At 41.1% G+C, this 19,878-nt stretch overlaps 1 protein-coding gene across 5 annotated transcripts in view; it reads left to right on the top strand.

Moving 5' to 3' along the window:
• Nucleotides 1–19,878, top strand: part of PHLDB2 (pleckstrin homology like domain family B member 2) — a 105,150-nt gene that overhangs the window by 71,630 nt on the left and 13,642 nt on the right. For 3 of the 5 annotated variants that reach the window (XM_054973576.1, XM_054973573.1, XM_054973572.1), the window contains 6 exons: nt 4,993–5,148; nt 6,338–6,448; nt 8,111–8,200; nt 10,394–10,537; nt 14,481–14,615; nt 16,330–16,420. In XM_054973576.1, the coding sequence (XP_054829551.1) occupies nt 4,993–5,148; nt 6,338–6,448; nt 8,111–8,200; nt 10,394–10,537; nt 14,481–14,615; nt 16,330–16,420 (727 nt within the window). Of the gene's footprint in view, nt 1–4,992; nt 5,149–6,337; nt 6,449–8,110; nt 8,201–10,393; nt 10,538–11,007; nt 11,182–14,480; nt 14,616–16,329; nt 16,421–19,878 lie in introns of all 5 variants that reach the window. The other 2 variants (XM_054973571.1, XM_054973575.1) reach the window with 2 other exon arrangements.

Here is a 19,878-nt window from a genome sequence, read left to right as displayed (position 1 = left end):
ATTACGTCCCAGTACCGATTTTTTCCAGCTGGGGCAGTGCCAGCTCAGAACTGATCCTTTTAGTTTTTTTGTTTTGTGAGTTTTGGCTCCTTGCACACATATTGGCTGCTCATGTGTTGTGTGTTATGCATGTATTGGCTGCATGCTCTTCTTTTCAAAGGGGCAAGGCTATGGGGCAATTGTTTTTGCATGCAATGGAACCAAAATTGCACAGAAAACACAGTCCTCCCTCTAAACCATTGGCCCACAGTGTTTGAGAGCATGCAACAATGGGGTTCTGTGTTTATGGACACCGAGGAATGCTTGGGGAAGGTGCACCCCAAGTCGATTGTTGGGCAGCTGCATGCACATGCACACACTGTTCTTTTCACGTTGTCCCAAAACCCATCGATCCAATGAGTTTCTCCTCAAGCACATGAAAACTAACGGACCCCAAAGAAGGTGAGTGTTTTGTTGGTGGCCAGGTGCATGCCACACACCTTGGTGGGAAACAAGTGGCACCAGCATAGCACACGAGCAGGATTGCATTCCATTGTCAACTGGTCTAGCATAGCACTGCAAAAACTTTTTTAAAATTCCTGTTTTATTGGCAAAGCCAATAAATTTTACCTCTGAGTCCTGCTGTTATGTCATGTTTCGCTATGCCTTCTAGTTTCATTTTCACAGTGAGGGACTATTTGGGCAAATACTCCTACCTAAACTGCTGCAAGAGCCGGGACCAGGACTCCCAGCCACTGGCCTGTCCTTGGACTGTGTGTAAAAACACAAAAAGGGAGGGCTAAGGTTTTTCCTTCATGGGAAGGGAAATAGAGGGAGGATGGCCCTCTTTTTTCATATTTTGTACTACTAAAAGTGGGAGACTGGACAGGTTGCTGGCTACCAGTCTCCCTTTCTGACTAAAACCATTAACCCGGAGTTGAATGAGAAGGAAAAATGAGAAAATGGCGTCACTGAAGACACTGAATGAGAGTCCCATTGTTATACCCCCAAGTAAAAATCTGTCCACATCCATCTTTTCATGTGGACTAGTGTTCTGGAAAGACTTGGAGGTGCATGTGTGTGCAAGTGTGCAATATATACCTGCTACCTCCCCCCCATTTAATGCTGGGTTAACAGTTTTAACCAAAACAGCCCCAAAAGCTGAAAGGATTTTTGGACAAGATGAAATTCCTCCTGGTGCTCCTCAACTCACTATCTTTGGAGAACTTCTTAAGTCACCATGGCACCTAAGTGAAGGAACAACAGCAGCACAAGGCCACTAGATGGTCATGAACCAGCTCCACATGCCTGTGACTGCCTGGCTTTCCTTTAATAATTGCTTTTTCTTACCAATTTTCACCCTAATCTGTATAACATGAGCTGGTGCTGCAGCCAGGGACTCAGAGGCTGCAGCAGATCTCTCTATCCTCAAACCCACGTGTGCATGCCCATATGGATGTTGCCAGGCCAGCCTTTCTTTGCATTGTGCATAAAAACACATAGAAAGGGATAGTGATGGCAACACTGTATTTTGCTCCCCTCCCCAGTGCAAAGCAAACCATTGATCCCTATGAGTAATGCCATTTCTCAGGAAGTGCTGGAAAAAAAGGTGTGTCACACACATCCTGTTTCTGCCAATGGAGTGAATGCTCAGTGTCTCCCCCTTGGAGCCAACTGGTTGCATGATGAGTACAGATAGACTCGCCATTATGCTGCTGGATGGCCCATCCCACTACCTGGCCTGCCTGCAAGGCTGCTGCTTAGTAAGTATAGAAAAGAAACACAGCAACATTTTGGCAGGGGGAGTCATTACAGCCTCATTTTCCAGACTTGGTTGTGCATTCCGGAAGCTGCTTTAATGAGCCAAACCAGTGAGTTCTGTGAGTAATTTTGGCTCGTATTTTCCATTATGCACACCTCTAGCCACAGGGCATTCTTTTCATATAATCTCACAGTGATGAACATGTAAGGAGCTAGTATAATCCGTATCTCATTCCACAGGTGACAGATCCTGTTATCGCTGATTATGCCTGTTACTGGAGGAGTGGTATTTGAGATTATGGAGGTGGATGGATAGATTGAATGCTTATATGTTTAAGAGATGCAAATATTTGTTCTCATCAAAGCAATAGTTGTCAATTGGTGGGCTGGGACCTAAATGGAAGTCAGCTTTCTCTTGGTAGCTTGTAAGATCAGGAAGGAGATGGAAGAACAGTATGAGCTGTCAAGAAGGGAAGGCTCTGGGAAGGTCTGTTGCAAATTTGGGCTTGCCTCTGCATTACATAGATAATAGCTATGATATAGGCCTATTCATAACGATACATATTTACAATCACCACGGCTTTTTTTCAGCAGGAACGCAGTGGAACAGAGTTCCGGAACCTCTTGAAAATGGTCACATGGCTGGTGGCCCCGCCCCCTGATCTCCAGACAGAGGGGAGTTTAGATTGCCCTCCACGCCACTCAAACTAAACTCCCCTCTGTCTGGAGATCAGGGGGCGGGGCCACCAGCCATGTGACCATTTTCTCTGAGAGCAACTGAGTTCCACCACCCCTTTTCCCAGAAAAAAAGACCTGACAATCACTAAACATAATATATAAGCTTGTTCAAAGTTAACTAGTGTGAGATCCCTGCATTTTATACTTGAGTGAGTGGGCCCCCAGAAGAGTAAGTTCAGAAGTGGTGGTAGAGAGTGCTGTGAAGTCACAGCTGATTTATGGCAACCCCTGCTGGGATTTTCAAGGCAAGAGACTATCAGAGGTGGTTTGCCATTGCCTGCCTATGCAACCCTGGTCTTTGTTGGAGGTCTCCCATCCAATTACTAACCAAGACCAACCCTGCTTAGCTTCCAAGATCTGATGAGTTCAGGCTTGCCTGGGCTAACCAGGTCAGGGCAATAGAAGTACTGCTTCAAAAAAATTGACAACCACGACCTTGGCCGTTTCCAGACGGCTTACCTGGCTCCGGAACATTGCGCCATCTTGTGGGGAAAACGCGAAATATCGCGTTTTCTCGCACGAGTTTTGCGCGACGTCGCATGACGTCGCGCAAAACTCGTGCGAGAAAATGCGATATTTCGCGTTTTCCCCACAAGATGGCGCAACGTTCTGGAGCCAGGTAAGCCGTCTGGAAACAGCCCTTAAAGCCATGCCATGATTCACCTGCGTCAGGGACTTGCAAGTTCCTTATTAATTCTAATGCAACAGATAAAATCTTCCATTGAGAATGTAGGAAAGCAGAACAGTGGCTAGAAAATCACAATAAATAGAATGTGTATCTCTATTTGTGTAAACACATGCATACACACAGAAAGAGAGAAATGAGCATATTTGAAGCATATTGTTGAGCCACCACTATATGGTAACATTAAAGCATTGACACTGCCTCCGTAGAACTGTTACTACTGCTACTACTACTACTATTAGTACTCATTTATGATCAGATTATGATCAATATGGCTGTGATACACACTGAACTGAGTCTTCTTCTACAGTATCTTACATTGTTTTAATGCTTCTTTTAAAGAGGGAATTTGTTTTATTGAAAAGCAAGCAGTTCAAGTTTCTACTTCCGATATTTTTTTACACAGAATTCTATATAGTTTTCCCATGTGGGGAGGTAATTGAAATTGGGACAGAAAGATGGGAAATGAGGCTAAAGTGTTCCCCTTTGATCCATTTTTTCCTCAAAACCATGTCCTCACGTGCTGCAGGGGAAAAGATAGAGGTTTTCATATCTTTTCTCCCTGCATGGTAAAAAAGCAGCTTAATGGTGAATATTTTGGTATAAACAACAGCCACTGGGGGAAAGGATTAAATAGCCTTCTGCCTTTCCTCCACTCCTGATTGCAGCCTCCAGTAGTTTTCTTTACAATGAAACAGAACTCTTAAGTGTAATTTAACCCTTAAAGTGTGGCTTTAAGCTTTAGGATATGAGGCAGCTCCAAATTGAACAATTTCCTGCTAGAAAGTAGCACAGCAGCATGTCAGTCCACAGAACAGAAGTCTACCTTCTTTTTGGCATCTCTTGAGTTCCTTCATAGTCCCATCTCATCTCAATTGAAAAGGATTAGTACTTTAGGGCTGGCTATACTCCATGCATGTGGGAATGCCCCATTTGCATGCCAGTTCATGATTTCATGTTTGTGTGAAAAGCCAGTCAACAAAAAAACACTGCTTGAAGTGCTGAACTGACAAGTGAGAGGCAGGTTCATTTGCTGTTACCATTGCTATTGTGGTACAAGTGAAGAGCAAGTCAGAGCATTGACTGCTATGCCCTCCCTTCTCTTCTACTGCAAAGGCCATGCAATAGTTTGGACTGAAAGATGCAAAGATGTGGCCTTCCCCCATCTATTTATCCTCACCAGCCCCCTCATGTCAGCAAAAAATGGGACCTAGAGACTTCAGACCGTTCCTTTCTTGCATTGTGCAACATCAGCTGCAGCCTAAATTCCAGGTTATCACCAACTCCTTCTCTGTATCTAGATTGTTGATGTTCCCTCCTCAGTGGGAAGAGACATAGGGCAAATGCCTTGAAGACTGGGTGGGTGAAGCCCACCAATGGCTCACAGCTTGTGGCCTTGAGTGTGCCAGTCCTGTGGATCTCAGAGATCAGTCCAGGATATCTTTAGCATAACTTTTGTCCTTTCTGTTTATTTAAATTGCATTTTGTTTAATAAATTGTTTATTTAAATTGTATTCTTTGTAAGATGCTTTGGGTTCCCATTGGGAAGAAAAGCAGGGTAAAATAAACGGCTAAACGAATAATATCCCTGCCTGCTTTGCTTTAGCTCTTTTGACGGTGCCAGAGTGTGACAAAGAGAGGCTGCCAAAGAAGCTAACTTGTGAATTGGTATCTTTATTTATTCAATTAGTTATTGGAAATGAGAATTTCTGCCCTTACTCCACAGCTGTGGAAAAAAAAGTTGTTGATGGTTTTTATCTTGGGAAGTTGGCATCCAGATGCATTTTCATTAACAATAATTTTTGATTTACACTGTTTTGTTTTTAAAGGATGCTGATCTGTTGGAGGTAGAAAGCAAACACTTTGAAGATCTGGAATTTCAGCAGCTTGAACATGAAAGCAGGCTAGATGAAGAGAAAGAGAATTTAACGCAGCAGCTCCTGCGTGAAGTAGCTGAATATCAACGCAGCATTGTCAGTAGAAAGGTAAAGGAATCTAAACCACTAGTCAACCATAAACAGATTTGCATCCCTCTGAAAAACCATTGACATCATTGGTCTTAGAATGCTGGGACTCTTGTCAGGATTGCAGTGCACATTTGGCTGCCTATAGTTCAAGATTAGGAGAGAATGAAGTTGGTTTTGTTTGGTCTTGGATCAGTCTAGGAAGGGTTCACAAGCCGAGTAATATTTCAAATTATATGAGACAGGATATCATTCATATTACAGTACTGATGCACAAAGATGAGCTGGAGCAAGTTAATGGGATTAAGATATCTAGTCTCTGTTGTCTCAGATTCTGGATGCTACAAAATTACTACCCTCTGCACTATATGGAATTCTCTAGTCATAATGACACTCTTCCCACCCACCCCACCCCAGGTTAAAATTTAAGAGAGAAGCTCATAGGAAAGTTAATGCTGTAGCTATTGGTTTTATATTCTTATGCCTTTATTCTGGTAGGATTCAGTGGTTTAGATTTTTTTCAAACACTTATTCTGAATGGATAGTTTTGTTCCAGTTTTGAAAAAGTAAAAGTTTGAGCTGGTTTTAGTTTGGGTTCACTTTAACCTACTAAGAACATCTGACATCAATACTTGATGTCCTTTCTTTATAGGATACATCTGCACCACCTGACTTTGTAATCTGTGCAATCTATATTTCATTCTGATTATTATTTTCCACTTCTAGTTTTCTTAGCATAGAAGTTAATATCTTCTAAAATGGTATGTGCTTATTATATTCCTAAGTAGAAAATCATGCACCATCTGGAACCTTTTTCATACAGTTTGTTTTGCTTAAATACTTTTCTAAATTCTATTAAGTGTTTACCTAAGAAATGTAAAATGTTAATGTGACAATGGGTCACAGAGGTATACCCATCAAATAACTGGGTGTTTTGTAGCCTCTCTGTCGAATGTATACTTGGTAGCTCACTGTTTGGTTTTATGTAATGTGTGACATGGTTTCTGAAACATGTAACATCCAATATCAGAGCCTCAAAAGAGGCCAAACAGGAGAACAAAACATAGTAAGATTGCATCAGAACTAAACAAAGAGTAGCTAGTACATATCTCTTCCACATAAGTGCCATTCTGACAATGTGGGTTTGCAGCGCACACATTGTCTCCCCAAGTTCATATTGAAATAAACACTCATGCTATCTTTATCACAGGAGAAAATCTCTGCTCTCAAAAAGCAAGCCAATCATATTGTCCAGCAAGCTCAACGAGAACAAGATCATTTTGTCAAAGAGAAAAATAACCTTCTAATGATGCTGCAAAGGGTAAGCATCTTTCCTGATTCTCTAAGAAGTGGGTTAAAAAAAACCTAAACAGCAATATGATAGTTGTGCAGTTACATAGAAAAGACTCATCTTGTCAAGGTGCTCCTTGTTATCAAATAGGGTTGACATTTCACAGGTTGTGAACATTTGCATAGAATAATTTTAAAATATTTATTTATTTACAGTTCCCCATTGTTTCTCCTCAAAGTTCAGGATCCGTATCCATATCCTCCCTTCCACGTATTCTCACAAGAATCTTGTATGATAGTGTAGGTTGAGAGAGAATGACGGTCCCATAGTCACCTAATAAAGTTTGTGGCTGATGGTCAAACTAGATGACTCAGAGATCATGGATCTCTGCTGGTCTTCAACAGCCAAATTATAGCTGTGCAGGACAGTGATGGTGATCAGGGCCATACAGGGAAGGAATTGGTTCCTTTTTTTTGCTCATTGAAACTGATCCTCACAGTTATTACAGGGATAAAAATTACAGCAGCGGGGTATTTCAGTTAGCAAAACCTAGTGGGAGGATGAAAAGGATAAACGCTGTCTTCTCATAAGGCTGAAATTTAGCTTTTAAATTAGTTTGATTCATGGATTTGAGCCTTGGTGTCTCTGGTCTAAGTCTGCATTTTAATCATTATACCACTCTGGTTATCCAAGATGAAGTGCCAAAAGAAAAGCAAGATTTTGTTTCAGGCTTTTGTATAATAGGATGTTCAACAGAATTCTACATTTCATAATTTCACAAAACATTCAGAATGAACACAATAAAATCACATCTGTCAGCATGTAATAGCCAAAATGTCCAAACTAGCATTAGGAAAATTTGTTTTGGATCTGTAGATAGCATATTTCTTTTTGTTTAGATGATAAAACAGGGACCTTTCTCTAATATGAAAGTACCTACCTGAAATTATATTTCTCTCATTTATTTACTTTGGTTTTATTCACACAATTTACTCAAATGCTTATTTTAATCATGTACCAAGCCTCTTTCGATAGTATGCTGAACATATCCTCTTATAACAGGTGATCTGTGGAATCTTTATAACTGGAATCAATGAAGTTGAGAGAGAAAACAGGTATAAGATAGTAAGAACAGACCAGTCTTCCAGTGGGTAACTGGGACAATCTTACTTATACCAGAGTTTTTCATAGCAAACATAAAACATGGATGGCATTTTTGGGTGCACACAGGTCTTTAAATGGACCACATACATACGTTTGGGGAAGCTGGCCCACCTTATTTTATCAGAATCATGATAAAATAAGATAAAATCATGATAAAATAAGTAAAAATAAGCATACAGAATCATCCACGCTGTATGTGTCTGCTGCAGCGCGGGAAATGCTGGTGTAATACCAGTTTGCACATAGGAAACAAGCTTGTTGGGTGAAGTGTGCAGTTGCCCTGGATAAATGGAAAAGATAACTCTAGCCGGGGTTGAAATCATAGGATCTTCTGTGGGAAAGGTGACCAAGAAAGGAGGTGTGAACAGCATACAACAAAACTAGAGCTATTTACTTGTGAACATGAACTCCACAAATGTAAAAAGAATGTGAGCACAAAGCATGCCTGTGATTTTCTAAGTTTAAATCTTGGGTACTGATTACTTTCAAAATTTGTATCCAAATATAATTATATCTATTTCCAAACAGGAAAAAGAAAACCTTTGCAATCTAGAAAAGAAATACTCATCAGTTTCAGGAGGAAAAGGGTTCCCAATAAGTCCCAGCAGTTTAAAAGAGGTAAAAAAAAAAAGAAAATTGGGGAAAGGGACTTGTTACTGCTAAATTCTTTATTATAATTGGTGATTTAAAGTTACATAGTTTATAATTCACAGAGGAACATACACATGTGATTTCAATTTCTTGTATATGCCAAAAAGCTAATTGTTGACACTGTAGAATTTTGCCAATTTATATAAGCAGTCCTTTTGCAAGATTTGACATAGCCATCCATCACATTCTGGGTTTTTGTATGCATCTTTCCCCTGCCAGCATGCCTATAAGCATATCTCCCTGTAGTGGCCTTATGTCCCAAAACTGCTCCTGTATGCTTGCTCAGGGATATCACATCTGGGAAAACAACAAGCAATGTAGTTATGTGCATAGGAAGCTGTTCTATTTCACAACAGGGCTGCCTTTTGCCAAAAAGATTTGCAGTGCAATCCTAAACTTAAATAACCCCCCTTCAATGGATTTAGAAGAGTGTAAGTCTGTTTTTGATTGCACTGTAAATGTCCAATTTTTTCCTACTTGACCATACATGTTTGAGTGACTTTCTGAATATTTATATCATGTACATTTTCAGTCGGCCAAGAACAAAAAACACAACATAGTTTAAAAACACATGAGTTTAAACAGAGAACCAAAATACACGCACACATGACAAGGAGGAGGGATTATTGAGAGGTCACCAAACAAAACAAAAAGGGTATTCACTCACTGGTGAAAGACAGTGATAGAAGGGGACAAGTCAGTATCCCTGAGAAGGGAATTTCAGTCTTGGCAGGCACCATAACCAAAAAATGCTTTCTCTTGGATTGCCACCCTCCTAACCTCAGAAGGCAGAGGCATCTAAAACTGGGCTTCAGAAGATGATGGCGATGACTGGGTAGGTTTGTATGGGAGTTGGTGGTCCTTAGGTATTCTGGCTTCGGCTTTAAAGGTCAACACCAGCACCTTGAATTGGACCTGTAAACAAATTGGGAGCCTGTAAAGATGAACCAAGACCACAGTGATATGGTGCCTGTGATCTGCTCTATTGCACAGCGTTTCTGTTGCAATTGAATGTGGCTGCAGCATCTGAACTGCCAAACATATTTTAAGGGCAGCCCCACATAGAGCACATTGCTGTAATCAATTCTGACAACATTCCTAGAATTGTTGTGGAAGTTCTGAAGTTTCATTCAGTTAGAACTGAAAAACACACACATTTCTAGTTTATATTTCTGATGCTTGCCTTTCCCTAAAGTCTCTCTGCTGCTACTGCTGCCGCTACTGCTTGTAAAGTCCTAAAATTGTGCACGTTGCAAACTGAAAATTGCAGTTGCTCTTACAACCTTAATCAAAACACACATTCAGTTGTCAAAGAATTCTTGAAAACAATAAGCAGTAACAATAATACCAATTCATCATTAATTAATTTTTATGTTATGAAAAAGTGAATTTGGTCCAGGGTGGAATTGAGAGGAGGATGCCAAAGATTAAAGGGCAACTACAGAGACATCTCCCAAGGCAAGAGATTTATAAATTGTGCTTCCAAGTTGAAAACAGTCAAAACTTCAACAGGAACCACTTCAGAAAAGCAATGTATTGTGAGAAGCTACCAAACTGTTACCACAGTGTAATTTGCATTCGTAACCTAACTACAAATACCTGTGGATCTGATTTTAAGAGGAAATACTGGAAATTACATTTGAAATCTTGCAGCGAATTTTAAATTTCAGGATGCTAAGCCAAAAACATTGGCTTGGATCCAAAGATATCCTTCTGTGGACAGAGGAACATTTTCACTTTTTTCATGTTAATTTTTGTTGATTCTCCCTTCCCACTGCAGACCCACCCACCCCAAATCACACCACACACTGTTCCTGAGAACTGAACCACTTTGGGGGCAGTACAAGGGACTGCACTGAGAAGAGTAAAGTAGGAAACATCCACTATTTAGATCTTTAGCCACTTCAATTATAATGGCAATACAGAAAACCACTTCAAATAAACCTTATAATCACATATGTAGTAATTACACTATTTTAATTTGCTCATTTTGTAGCTTTAATGTCTTGATAGATTAGTGACCTTTTTTTGTAATGCTGCAAAGAATTGGCTGCATCACTCTAAACTAACCTTCGCAACACGTTGGGTACCTTAATACTCTTGCATGCCTTTTGGCTTTTGCTTCTTTTACATGTTTAACCTCTGAATTCCTCCTTTTAGGGTTATATGAGTATAAATGACATTAATGAGCCATATGGCAATTCCGCGAATTTATCCCCTTCCATTCAAATCCCCACTGCTGCTGATGCTGTTCCCACTGAACCTTCCACAGCTGGCCTGGCGAGCCAGCTACAAAACAAAGAGGTTTGTTTGAGAGACATTTCCCATTTGTATATTTTGTGCTTTTAACTTTGTGTTTCTTTAGCGTATGTAGAATAACTGTTGCCACACCTGAGAGTGTGAAAGATGGGATGCACTTTCTTCTGTACTTAAATAAATAATCATATGGCTAGGAATAATGTGCTGCTGTTTCCAGCTGCAGAAGGAGGCAAACATGGGACATCTCATTTTTATCCAAATATTTCAACCACAAAAAAACCCAAGGAGACCTTTAGGTTTGTGAACATGTGGGGTTTTCATTTCATCACTGAAACTAGTGCATGTGTAGTTGTAGTTGTTGCCTCTGTAGGTAACCCCATGTCTGTTTTCCCCCATTAGAATGTCACAAGCCCAAATCAGAGGGCTTCTTTCCTCCAGAAAAATGTTAGAAAGTGCAGTTTGTGTATCATTCCATTTAGAAAACTCTTAATATAATTTCTCTCTTTCCTGTAAAGCTAAGATCATCTGACTGTTCTGGATTTGTCCTTCCTCACTCCCTTTCTCCTCGCCCTCTTGCACAACTTTCACCAGTCCACTGGTCTGAGGTCAGGGCTACAAATGTAGAACCTTTTCCTTTACCTGACACACCACCACCTCTTCCAGCTAAGAAACACCGAAGGCAACCACAGGTAACATGCCTGTAGGAAGGCAGCCTCAGTAGCAACGAGGTTATGCTTGCATGGACTTTTCTACTCAATCCTATGGAATATGCACAGAACATTCAGGGCTGTGTGGATGGAGCCCTTTTTAAAAGTTAAAACTCTACTAATTAGCCATTTAGTGGGAAAGGAAGAAAGTTCCTTGCTGTCCTTCTCCAATGAACTGATCAGTAAAATTCTAGCATTTAAATAGTTTTGCATGTCCAGATTCATAAACTAGATCAGAAAGAACTACACGACTTCCAATCTTGCTAGGGATAAGCATACGGAAGCATAATTTCCTCACGCATAGTGCCCCTTCCTGGATCAGAATATTTGTCTCACCATCTCTAGCTGGTGAGAATATTTGTCTCACCATCTCTTTGTTTTGGGGGAGAGGGGAATGTTGTTTACAGTACATGGACAGCCCAAAATGGGGCCAATAATATCCTTCACGGCTACTTTGGCTCAGGAAAACAGTGTGTGTGTGTGGGGGGGGGCTCCTCCCTCCCTCTGCACCATGCTCCTGTTGTACTTAAAAATTAGTTCCTCGCACCTTATATATGGTTTCAGAAAAATTGAATCTGTTGTTGGGAACCTGGACCCGACTTGTTAAAAAACTTCATGTCTTGTTTGACCCCAAGACAATCCACTACAACTCAGCACTTAAGAGAGAGAATGTTTACAATGTGTTCATCTATGAACATCAATACTTAAATATGGTGATATACTTAAATATTTTCTTACATTTTAAAAGTTAACACTGTCATCTTGAGGTTTTTTTTAGTAGCACTAATAAGTACAGTAAAAGATTAACAGACACATTTGAAAAAACAATCTAGAGTGGCTGGAAAACCTGCTGCAAATGATGCTCAATTATTGGAATCATCTGCAACACAAAGAATTAAAACACATTAGGGAGTTGAGTTGCCAGGTGTACGGTTTTCACCCAGACAGTCCAGTATTTTTTAGTACTATCTGGGGAAAACGTTCTCCAAATACCAGACACCTGGGACTGCCCCCAACCCCATGCTTCCAGGCAGCTTGCCTGCGTAACCTGGCCACCCTGTCTCCTGAACACCACTGCTAGCCCAGGGAAGTGGCCAACCAGCCCAGGAGCCTGGTCTCCTATGCAGTGCTGGCGGGAGTGGCCAGCCCTACCACTTGGCCTCCTGTGGCTCCACAGCGGAGTAGTCAGCCTGCCTGCTCACTCAGCCTCTTGTGTGGTACTGCCCAGGAATCACCACTCCACCCCGCCTCCTGCACAGCACTGCCCGGGAGTGGCCAGCCCACCTGACGTCCAAAAATGGAGTCCGCATAATGACATCTCTTCTGGTAGTAATGTCATCATGCTAAGGGAGGGAGCATGCACAAATAAAAAAACTGTTAGTGCCTCCCCCCACCTTCCCAGGATGCAGTATTATTCCAGACATTATCTGGCAACCCTCTTAAGGAGTGTTGTGTGACCTTATAACAACAGAAATACAAGTGATATATTAGATTTAACCATGCTTTCAGCAGATTCTCCATAGATACTTCCACCACCACTACCACCACTTAATGTTTTGTATGGGCTACTAATAATAACTAGGTGCAGGCCTCAAATGATATTACTAAAGCCAGAGAACAATATTGAACTAATGAAATATTAACATTCAAGTTTGCGTTACAATATACTCACATTTTACATTACAATAGTTATATTTAAATCAAACCCATTTTAAGGAAATGTGTTGGCTTTGTAAATGTGATTAGATATGGGCACAAACCAAAACAAATGAACTGGGAGGTTCAAGGTTCCTACAGTTTTACGAACCACAAACTTTCACGAACTTGCCCCGGTTCCCGAACCAGTTCATGTGATTCGTGAAAATGTCACTTCTGGGGCAGCAGAAAGTCTGCAGAATAGGGGTGTGAGCTTTAGGTTTCCCCCTTTTAAACGCCAGCCACTTTTCAGCTTATGGGAGGGGAATCCCCATCAGCTGAAAAAAGCTGCCAGCTGTTCTGCTTCAGCAGCAGCAGCTTCCCTGCCACTTTGTTTCCAAAAGGCTGTGCCAAACGCTTGGTTTTTTCCTATTTGCAAAGCCTGAAACATGCCTTGGAGGGAGGGAAAAACAGCTATTTAATCTATTCCTGGCTTTTAAAGCCAGGAGGAAAGTGCAGTAATGTTACAATGTTGCAATGCTACAATGTTACAACATTGCTACACTTTTTTTTGCCTTTGGAAAAAAAAGAGAGAGAGTGGGCATACCCCAAAGGAGGAAGGGGAAACCATCCATTTAGCCCTTTCCTGGCTTTTAAAGCCTGCAGGGAATAAGCAAACTGCAAACATGGGAAGCAGAACAGATACTGAAACGCTTTAAAGTTTCAGCCGGCATTTGAAAGCAGCAACACTTTTCTTGCACACAAGAGAACTGTTGCTTCTTTCAAACATGGGCGCTTTTTTTCAGCTCAGGGGGGATCCCCCACCCATCAGCTGAAAATCGGCTGGGTGCACACCTCTACTGCAGAAAGTTCATCTCCAGTTGCCTAGGAAACTGATTGATCGGTGCCAGGCTGTCTGCAGTGATGAACCGAAAATGAACCAAACGAACCAGCCTAAAGTTCGTCTCAGTTCGTCAGAAATGGGCTCTGAGAACCACAAACCAGCCAGATTAGTGACAAATTTTGGGTTGTCTTTCAGTTCGTGCCCATCTCTAAATGTGATGTCTTTCATTTACTTTAAGAACAGCTGTGATATCAAATAACCTATCATTAATCCAATTGCAATTGTTGTTTGGTTCATTTGTTCAAACAATTTCTGTGTTGAAATTGCTTGCAGTTCTTTTTTCATTTGGAAATCTTTGTTGTCATAGTACAAACTTTGCAGTCTCTTTGGTTATATTTAGAAATAATAAAGAGGAGATTTGATAATAAATATGAACTAAAAACTTGTCCAATACAAATCTCCTTACTTTCCTTGAAACTTGAGTAGAGAATTATCCTGGTGATTAATACACTTAAATTAGGATCATCATTTTTCATATGCTTTTTGTATATCAGAGAAATGTGAAAATGATTTTAAACTGTCTTCCCCCCAACACCGTAATATCTATGCAAAGTATTGTAAGTATCATTTACCAGCTTATCCCTTTGGGGGCTAAAATACAGTATTCCATTTTTTCAGAACAGCACAGTGATTTTTTTTTTTAATCCAGCATGCAGGCTCTTTTACAGCCTGATGGGATTTTATATATCTGTCAGCTTTGTAAAACCTGTGTTTGACAAGATTTAACTAATTGTAATTTAAGCACTTCCGAAATCAGGAAGAGAGAAAGAAGCAGCACAAAGAAGGCATGTACATGAGTGATACTTTGCCACGTAAGAAAACCGCCTCCTCAGTATCATCCCATTTCAGCAGTTCTACTCTTGGACGAAGTGTTAAGGTAGGCAGCATCATGGCACAACATGGCTTTCGCATTATGGTATCAAGTGTTCTCATGAGAATTGAGAAAGTCAGGAATGGAATTACTTTTACTTGTTTTATTTTACAAGGCAACTATATGACTATATGTAGTCACAGTAATTTTTCATTCAGCTTATTTTTATTTTTTATTTTGATTATATTGTGTTATTCATGCCAACTTCACAATCAAAGCTGAACAAACTAATTTTGATTCTTCTGGGTACCTATAATTAGACATGTCATTTAATATCCATATAATAGTATAGACCTTTTTATTTATTTATGGTGGTTATAGATATGTCTGATTTTGTGTGCCATTCATGACATTAATGCTGTGGACATTTTAACCGGGCCCCCTTTTTTCAAAGGAGGAACGAGGCAGTACTAGCCAGGGCTGGAGAGGCTCCAATCATTGGAGAGAGAGTAGCATGCTGCTTTGTAGGGAAGCAATTCCCTCTCCCATGCAGCCTCCTGTTGCTGTGGCTGGCCCACTCACTCTCCCCTGGAATAGCACTGGATTGGTCAGTCACTTACAGGGCCAAGCAGGAATTTGAGGGGGTCACTTTTGGAGTAATGTTTTTTCACCTGCTTTATGATCTCCCAGAAGGAAGAGTGTCTCGTTCACTAGTCCTGGTTGTAGAATGGTTAGACTACAGCCAGTCAACAGAAATAGGGCAAATTTTTCAAGTTAGATCAGAAGTGCTGGCATGTCAGTTCTAGGTACATCCTAGAAGTACCAGTGGGTAGCTCTAGGAAACACCAGAAACCAGTGGGTAGCTCTAGAAATCACTGGAAACCATAGTTTCCAGCAATTCCTAGAACTATCTGTTGTAACTTCTAGGTTGTAACCAGAAGTGACGTAGTGAGCAGATATGTCACACTCCTCATGTCCCTTCCCCCAACCCTCCTGCTGCTTTCCAGGCTTGGATTGTCAACCTTAAGCATTCCTTTGTAGTTTAGCCTGAGAGAGGCTGATAAGCCAGGGTAATGCCAGTAGCTTCACAGCTGAGCAAAGACTGGGCCTGGATCTCCCAAGCAGAGTTCAATGCTTCTTCTAAAAGTTGCATTACACCATGCTGGTTCTCAGTGTGATTTGAATAATCTGATTTTCCTTTCTCACTACAGGGCAATACAGTTTTAAATAAAGTATTTTTGAGCAGCTTCAGATGTTACTAAATGGGGGAGGGGAGGTAGTATTTCTAGCCTCCTATGCTACCCTGTAATGTCTGAAGTTGAGGTTCTCTTGTATACTGAAATTAATTGAGAACCAGTTTGGTGTAAACTATGAGCATGGGACTCTAATCTGGAGAGCCAGGATTGATTCCCCACTCTTCCACTTGAAGCCAGCTGGGTGACCTTGGGCTAGTCACGGCTCTCAGGAGCTCTCTCAGCCCCACCCACCTCACAGGGTGTTTTGTTGTGGGGATAATAACAACATTTTGTAAACTGCTCTGAGTGGGCATTAAATTGTCCTGAAGGGCGGTATATAAATCGAATGTTATTATTAATTCTCCAATTGCAGAAACAGCTGGCAAGTTTTATAACAAGGATACAGGAGATATGCGAGTACCACTTTAGGCATTGCAAAGAAAAATGTATGACAGGAAGCAAAAGCCACTCATGAAAGTGTTAATGATTTGAAAAACATTTAATGTACAGTATCTGTAACTAGGCATTTGCAATATTTCATACAGGGTCACTTGCCACTTGGGCAGAGCAATAGCTGTGGCAGTGTTCTTTCCCATTGTTTGACCAAAGAGCCTGAGTCAAGGAGGATGCATAAAGGTAAGGCTCTTCAACAACTATCTACAAATATTACTACGCAACAAAACATTACTGAACAAAATCCTAATTGCAACTTTATCGTAATCACCAGAATGGTTATTTTGTTTTTCCTCTTAATTTGTAAATAGACTGTTAGAGGTAGAATATTTCAGCAATTTCATCCACAACATTTTTATGGAATTATAACAACAACAACAACAACAACAACAACAACAACAACATTATATACCGCCCTTCAGGACAACTTAATTCCCACTCAGAGCAGTTTACAAAGTATGTCATTATTATCCCCACAACAAAACACCCTGTGAGGTGGGTGGGGCTGAGAGAGCTCCAGAGAACTGTGACTAGCCCAAGGTCACCCAGCTGGCTTCAGGTGGAGGAGTGGGGAATCAAACCTGGCTCTCCAGATTCGAGTCTCGCACTCTTAACCACTACTTCAAACTGGCTAATTAATTTTCTTATTAGTTTTTGTAATAATAATTTAACCTTTATTGCACAGGTCTCTTAAACCAAAATGGGACATGTGATTATTCTACATACTTTATTTAACATACAAAATACACTCCAAGTGTTTTGTTATTGCATAAGATGAATAGTTCCAACCAGTGAGTAATACTTTTAGACTGATTTTATACGTTGGGTACCATATCTGAAAATACACAATCCAGTTGTGTTTCAGTGGTTTTGAGCTTTCATTTTTTTCCTGATGGTTACCTGAACTGGTAGAAACAGATTTTAAGTATTACTTTAAAAACTGCCCCTCCCAGTCACACCTAAATCTGTCCTTCATGGTCACTATTCATGCACAGACTCATTATGAGCCTACAAGCACTGTACAAGAGATGAGAGGATAATTTAATCAGCAGCACTTCCCTGATTCTTCCTTAAATGACAAAAGCTTACTTGTTTGGATCAGTTCTTAAGTACTGTTCAGACTACTGGGGTTTGGAATGGCTGCTGATAGAGACATCTGGGACATAATCTTAGAAGTCTGTATTCATACAAGTGGCCTCTTATTGTCAGACTTCAAGGCTTCATAGACATGAACTGGGCTTAGCAATCAAAATGCAATAAACATTAGAAATGTTAAAGTAATTCAGAGTTTCAGATTGTGATCTGGTCTTCCAAGAGAGGTGAATGCTCTTTCTTATGTTAAATTAGAGCCTAATGTTACATGGAAGTAAGGTCCACTGAAATCACAAGAATTCTAAGCAGGATTTCTAAATCCAGAACATAGCGAATATAGGAAAAAATGCATTCCAGGAGATAGATTGGCCCACTCTCTTTTCCCATCCCTGATTTCTTTGATTGTAACTTGACTTTAATGTACTTGTTTTAGAAAGGGCAGGGTTTTTTCTAAAAAGCTAAAGCCTAAAGGATTTCTTTTTAAAAACTATTTTTGTCTTTTTTAAAATCAGGAAAAGGCAAAAAAGGTATGAGAAATATTCTTTGTGTGACTGTATCTGTTTGCTGGAAGAGATGGAGGGTGCAAAAGGAACACCATCAAGTTGTTGAAATTCTAAGAATCCCCCCACATTGTAAAACTTTTGTCAGATATAGAGATTTCTAAAAGAACTCATCTTTACAGCAGCAAATACCATTGCTGCTGCTTGATAGTAAAGCCTTGAAACACACCCAGTTAAAAAGTATTGATGCTTAGCCAACAAATTTCTCCAGTGGCATAAGACACTTGGCTTCATAGGTTTATTTTTCACCCCCATACTATCCCCATGTCTGCAAAGAGGATAAAAAGGAACAAATTCTAGGTATCTATCCAAACAACTGAAAGTGCAACCTTGAAAATGTCTACAAAAATTTCAAGCCCTCAAAAATGTGGCCTATTCTGTCCACAAGGGCCCATTTTAGTGGAAAGATGTTTGGAGCAGCAGAGCATATACTTTGCAGTCAGAAAGTTCCAGACTGATGTCCCCAGCACCTCCAGTTAAAAACTTCAGACAGCACGTGCTGGGAATGACCTTGTTTTACCTGAGTTTCTGGATAGCTACTGCTCGTCAGGTGAGACAGTGTTGACCTATATTGACCAAACTGCCTGATTAAGTATAAGCAGGGCCGGATCGAGGGGGAGGCAGGGAGGTAGTCGGGAGCAGCTGCCAGAGGGCGCAGGCAGCAGCGCGGGCAGCCTCGCAGCCCCCCACGCTGCCTTTTGCCTGCCCTGCAGGACAGGTGGTGCGCAGCAAGCCGGAGACGAATGGTGCGGGTGGCTTCCCAGCCTCGCACGCTGCCTCCGTTCCACCCTGCGTGATGTCACCGAAGTGACATCATCACGCAGCGCGGGGAGCGCGCGCGTGCACTGTGCACATGCGTGAGGTGGCCAGCCGAGGGTTGCCCCAGGCGCGGGCAACCCTAGATCTGCGCGCTGAGTATAAGTCAGCTTTATAATCATTTTAATTACTTTCAGGCACATCAGTGACCTGAAAGAAATATAAAATATACACAACTTACAGAATTTCCTTGATTAGTCACCTGGAGGTGATGCTGGGTCACCCCCGCCTACCAAGAGTGGTACAGTTATTTACATGTCCACAATAGCTTATGGTAGAATAAAAATATATTCATTTTTAAAATTCCATAAGACTCCTGTTTGTTATAAGAGCTCTAAGTAGCAATACCACAAGATAGGTTCTCCAGTGATACAAGCAGTTAATATCCAATTTTGCTAAGCACAACAGGTAACTTATAAATGTTAGACTATATGGAAAGTGGGTAACTGCTTGCTTCTTTCTTTCTTTCTTTCTTTCTTTCTTTCTTTCTTTCTTTCTTTCTTTCTTTCTTTCTTTCTTTCTTTCTTTCTCTCTCTCTCTCTCTCTCTCTCCCTCCCTCCCTCCCTCCCTCTCCCTCCCTCCCTCCCTCCCTCTCGTTTTTGCTTTTTTCTTCATAAAAGCATTCATGTTCTTGTGTGCTGGGAGTGAAAAGGATTACATGGCTGAGGCAGCCATATGTAAAGGAGCATCAATGTGGTAATAAATCCTACAGCTGGGCACTCTCTCCATGCTCTCTGGGGTGCAACAGTGGTTTCTGGGGTGGGGCATAGGGAATATCCCAGCCCTGCCGCTGAGCACTGATGACATGAAAGGAAAGGTGATATACCCTTAATAACAGGAGGAAGAGGAAGAGCTGCTGAGGCCACCAACGTGCTTAGCCTTTAAGTGACTAGTGGAATACCAGTGTAAGCATGGCATGATAACATCACTTCTTGGCACTGAGTTCCACTCAGTAGCTGTGCAACTCCCATTTCTACAGATGTGGCCTGAGCAGCATGAAGACCACCCAATGCACATTTTCCTCTCCTCTTCGAATGCACTAAGTGGCATGCACTGGGGCTTTCTCTGCTCCCCACCTCACAAGCCGCTGCAGTTAGAGTGACAGTTTTAGCATGGCATAATTAATTTATATTAGCACAGAGAGGGAGTTGAGCAAACAATGTTCTGTGCAAC

Source organism: Eublepharis macularius, chromosome 3 (genome assembly GCF_028583425.1).
Source record: "Eublepharis macularius isolate TG4126 chromosome 3, MPM_Emac_v1.0, whole genome shotgun sequence".
Taxonomy (NCBI): Eukaryota; Metazoa; Chordata; class Lepidosauria; order Squamata; family Eublepharidae; genus Eublepharis; species Eublepharis macularius.
This window is presented reverse-complemented; position numbering and strand designations above follow the sequence as displayed.